The following is a 5,460-nucleotide window of genomic DNA, read 5'->3' as shown; positions in this document are numbered from 1 at the left end:
GAGGAGAAGGAGGAGGAGGAGGAGGAGGCAGTGAAGCGAGGCAATTTGCAAAGTGGAACTAATCCCGGCTCTTTCTTCTGTGTTCGACATGCAGGCCGCCGGTCCTCAGTACCACACACTCTGCTGTTAGAGGAAAATCCTCCTTTTTACCGTCCGCCTGCAGATACACAGAAGATCGATATTAAATCAGACACCACAGATACAGCTGATGATGGAGAATCATCAGGCTGCTCTATTGTTTTGATACACTATAAAAAAAACTGTAAAAAATCAGAAAATCTGGCAGCAAGACATGGTGCAATAAATACGTTAAAGAATGTTCCATAGATACAGTATGTAGATGCTGTTTAACACTTAGAGCTCCTCCTGTCCAAGATCGTTACTGGAAATTAATGAGACTTGGTTTTTAATTTTTATTGTATGGGTTCATATAGATATATATACATTATAGGCCTTGCTATTGTTATTTTCACTTCTGATCACTAAACCGTAATGTTTTGCAGTGAATCTTGGCTAATAGACATAAAGTTGCAGAATCTACTGTAAATACATTAGAATTTGTAACAAAAACTGCTAAAAATCTATGATTTATTATAATAAAACCCCTTTAGTTACCATAAAATATCTGTAAAACCCAAGAAACGACAATTATTGGTGGACATTATTTACATAAACTGTAAAAACGACAAAGAAGACTTTAGTTTTTTAATGGTTAACATTTCAATAAATGTGTTTTTGAGTGATCTTAGTGTAAAGAAACAAGAAACGTGACAGGACAGTGTTCAGAAATTACAGTTGAAATGTTTAAAACACTTAAATTTTAGACAGTGATGTTTTGAAGGTTAGTTTGACACCTGGTCGGGTCACCAGGTGAGCATTAGCTGCTTGACTAATGCTGTGGATGCGGTTGTCCCTGGCAACATAAACAAACATGTTGTGTTGTTGTTGTGTCACTGTGTGTGCTGCTGGTCGCTCTGTGTTGATTTGTGTGTTTTTTGTTGTTCTATCTAATTTAAGTCGCCTCTTCACAGGTGAAAAATGTCGTACAGGTCCAACATCCCACAATTCTGACACGCAACAAAAAATAACACAAACACTGAGGCTCAACAGCACTACACTCTCACACAGACACACAAAGACACACACACAGGTGGTTGGGCATGCCTGTACACTGAGTGAGATCATTTCTATTAGTGTGTGTGTGTGTGTGTGTGTGTGTGTAAGTGTGTGTGTGTGTGTGTTTGTGCGTTTGTGCGGTTACAACAGAAAGACAGAGGGCAGAGAAAGCCATCCATTCAATGATTACTGTAAATACATTGGCTGTAGGGCACACACACACACACACACACACACACACACACACACCCTGACACACACTCGGTCAGTGTGTATTGTCAGAGTGATAAATCACAGCAGACTTTAAGTGAATTAGTGCAGCAGCTTTAACTCTCTCTCCTCTCCTGTACGTTTAAACGTCTCTCTATCGGCTCTGCGCTGTAAGAAATGAACGTTTCCAAACTGATTTTCATGTTTTGTCCAATTACAAATAATGAGTAAAAAGACGATTGAATCAAATGTTGTGCTTAAAAAAAAAACAAGACGAAACTGTAGATAATGTTCACATTAAAAATCTGTGATTTGCTCTTTTAAAACGTGCAACTGTAAAATTAAACTGATTCACTGCATTTGAATCAGTGGAAAATCTTATTTTACAGTTTCTGAATGTTTCGGTGTTAACACGTTATTTCAGGCTCTCTCTAATGTCTCCTCACAGCCCGTTACATCACGGCCTTAACGAGACCTCGTCTGCTAACGAGCAGTCACGTATTAGACCAATTAGGAGCTTAATTACAGGAGAGAAGCAGATGAGAGGAGAGGAAAGGAGAAGAGGGGACAATAAAGGAGACAAGGAAAGAAAGGAGAGAAGAGGAGAGGTGGAAAGAGAGGAGGGAAAGGAGGTGAAGACAAGACAAAGGAGGAGAGGAGATGAGGAAAGGAAACGAGGAAGGAGAGGAGGAGGAGCAACATACACGATATTCACTGACCACCTCGCACGTGTTTTGATTGACAACTGGTGTGGGCGGTGCTTTGAGTTGTGATTGGTCCATCTGCTCTGTCCATCATCATGTATTTGCATGTGAAGCCCCGCCCCCTTTCACGACCTATTCCTGTTCTTCTTCTTATTGTTTTAATGNATTTTATTGACATTTTTATGTATTTCAAAAATGCAGCAAACATCAGTAATATAACATGTTAGACATGCACATGTGCAGTATTTCTTTCTTTCAGTAATATTAATACAGGACAGTGAGAACCATTTAGTTAATTATAGATATCTTATTTAATATTGTAAGTTTGTTTTCATTCAATGTCTTTTTGTATTTTCCTAAAAAATAATTTTTAATAGATTTTTAAAATATTTACAGTAAATCTAGATTTTTATATGCACATAAACAATAATAAAACTACGAGAATAAAACGTGTCTTTACACACATTTATGATATTAATAGTGTTGAGCTGCTGCCTCCATCTTTGTTTCTCTCAGTGTTTCCATGCTTCGGTCTTTTTGTTTCTGCTCTTCTTCTACCTGTCTGTCTAGCTGTCTGTCTGTCTGGCTAGCTGTCTGTCTCTCTCTCTACCCGTCCTTCACCTGTCTGTCTGTCTAGCTGTCTGTCTCTCTCTCTACCTGTCCTTCACCTGTCTGTCTGTCTGTCTCTCACCTGTCTACCTGTCTCTCTGTATATTCTATATATTCATGCTTCTTCTCCTTCTTCTCCTTCTTCCTTTCCGTTTCCTCCTCTTGCGTTGGATAGCTGGATATAAGCTGCGCGGCTCTCTAGCTAGCTCGTTCATCTCCCGACAAGGTAAAGACGCCAACACGCCTTTTTATTCGCTGTTTACCTGTCTGTGAAGCCGCCACCTCCTCCTCCACCTATCCTCTTCACCTCCTTCACCTCCTTCACCTCCTCCTCACCTCACCTCCACATGGTGATGGACAGATACGTGCTGGTCTTTGGTTTGTCGTTCGGTGTTGTGACGTGTTTGGTTTCTCCTCCTGCTGAGCTCCTCGACCTCGTCTGTTTCCTCTTCACCTCCTNCCCCCCTCCAGCCTCCACTTCTCCTCCTCCCCCATCCTGCAGCAGCCCGGCTCCTACTTCTCCCACCCGGCCATCAGGTACCACCCCCAGGAGACGCTCAAGGAGTTCGTCCAGCTGGTCTGTCCTGACTCCGCCCAGCAGGCCGGACAGGTGGGCTTCCTCAACGTAAGCACACACTCACTGCACACTAATACACTAATATACACACTCACTGCACACTAATACACTAATATACACACTCACTGCACACTAATACACTAATATACACACTCACTGTACACTAATATACACACTCACTGTACACTAATATACACACTCACTGTACACTAATATACACACTCACTGTACACTAATATACACACTCACTACACACTAATACACTAATATACACTCAGTACACACTAATATATACACACACTACACACTAATATTTACACTCACTGCACACAAATACACTAATATATATACACTCACTACACACTAATACACTAATATACACACTAACTGTACACTAATATACACACTCACTACACACTAATACACTAATATACCCACTGTACACTAATACACTAATATATACACTCACTACATACTAATATCTACACACACTACACATTAATACACTAACACACGCTCACTGCAGAGTAATACACTAATATATACCCACACACTGCACACTAATACACTAATATACACACTCACTACACACTAATACACTAATATAAACACACACTATACACTAATATACACACACTGCGCACTAATACACTAAAATATATACACACACACACTAATACACTAATATATACAAACACAGACTAATATACAAGCACACGAATAGACAGAAATATACAAATATATATATATATATATATATACACTCACACTAGTACATAGATAAACATACGCGTAAATAAACGTACAGATACGAGGACACACACACAAATTCACAAAAATTTACACAAACAAACACACAGACACAAAAAAATACACGTACACTCGTACAGATAAATAGACACATACATATGCGCACACACACACAGATCTGGGGTTTCCAGATTCTGCAGGTGGATCAGTATCTGTTTGCAGGATAGCAGTGTGTCTGTATGTGTGTGTGTGTGTGTGTGTGTGTGTGTGGCCTGTCTGCAGTGAGATAGTTGATATATCTGCGTCTAGACACTGAATCAATACACCCTCCACTACCCCAACCACACACACAAACACTGCATCTGCTGTCTTTTAATTCCGCTGTATCGGCTCAACGATAGGACCACCTGGTTATTAGACCACGCCCCCTCACACTGCTGTACCTGGGCGTTCACACCTGGTGACAGTTCACCTGCTGCAGGAACATAAAGATGACATGTGTCCTGTTTGGACCGACAGCGTGTCGTCCAGCAGCAGGTCATGTGACACGCATGGATGCTGATGTGTGCAGATGTGCACAGCTGGGTCTTCACTACGATGCAGATGTTATCGGTTCAGCCCTGAGCAGGATGACAGATCAGTACATAACACATAGACACATGACGCTGCAGCCGACGTCCTTGTTTATGTTTCAGAATGCTTTCTCGTTGGACGGCAACACAGATTCTTTGATCAAGAAGTTCAGAGAAAAATAAAGAACCTTAAATTTTCCTTAAATCTCCGTCAGAGTCTTTGTGCAGTGATGCTCTGCTCCCTCTCTGTGCTCCTGCAACACAGAAAAAATTACACAGTAGTTTTTAGGATCCAAAGGGACCTGCCCAGGAGTAGGAACTTTTTCCACCTAAAAGAGGTTCAAAGGGACGGTTTTTGTGGTTGGAACAACAAGTTCAGGTCACAGTAAAACTACCTGAAAGTTCAGCTAAAAGCTTTTTATGCAGTTCAGTTGCATAGAAACATAACTTGTTGGTTGTTGCCACTTAATGAACATTTTGGTTGAGCTTCTAAAAAAAAGTGGATGCGTGTACATCTCTTTCTTTAATTTCTTTGTCAGTCACAAAGAAACCGAGAGCAGCAACAGCAAGATTCAAAATGACCAGAAAGAAAAACAACAAAATTGATTTAAAAAAAAAAAAAAAAAAGCACATCTGGAAGTAAAACTAAAACAAAGAGAGACTGAAGGACTGAATCTGCAGATGCAAAAAAATATATATATAAAAATATCAGCACTGCCACAAAGAGTTACAAAGTGTCTAAAAACAGACACAAAAGTAGGTAGGTAGGGAGGGAGGGAGGGAGGGAGGGAGGTACCTTCTCATGTAGGTAGGTTGGGACATTGTAAGGTAGGTAGGTAGGTAGGTAGGTAGGTACATTTTACGGTAGGTAGGTAGGTAGGTCGGTACATTGTCAGGTGGGTAGTTAGGTGGGTAGGTAGGT

At 40.6% G+C, this 5,460-nt stretch overlaps 1 protein-coding gene across 1 annotated transcript in view; it reads left to right on the top strand.

Moving 5' to 3' along the window:
• Positions 1-5,460, top strand: part of LOC103373873 (nuclear factor 1 A-type-like) — a 41,216-nt gene that overhangs the window by 25,540 nt on the left and 10,216 nt on the right. The window contains exon 7 of the mRNA XM_008303880.1: positions 3,101-3,264. Within this exon, the coding sequence (XP_008302102.1) occupies positions 3,101-3,264 (164 nt within the window). The remainder of the gene's footprint in view (positions 1-3,100; positions 3,265-5,460) is intronic.

The sequence above is a fragment of the Stegastes partitus genome, unplaced genomic scaffold, assembly GCF_000690725.1.
Source record: "Stegastes partitus isolate 25-593 unplaced genomic scaffold, Stegastes_partitus-1.0.2 Scaffold2088, whole genome shotgun sequence".
NCBI lineage: Eukaryota > Metazoa > Chordata > Actinopteri > Pomacentridae > Stegastes > Stegastes partitus.
The sequence above is the reverse complement of the archived record's forward strand: the minus strand, read 5'-3'. Positions and strand labels throughout refer to the sequence as shown.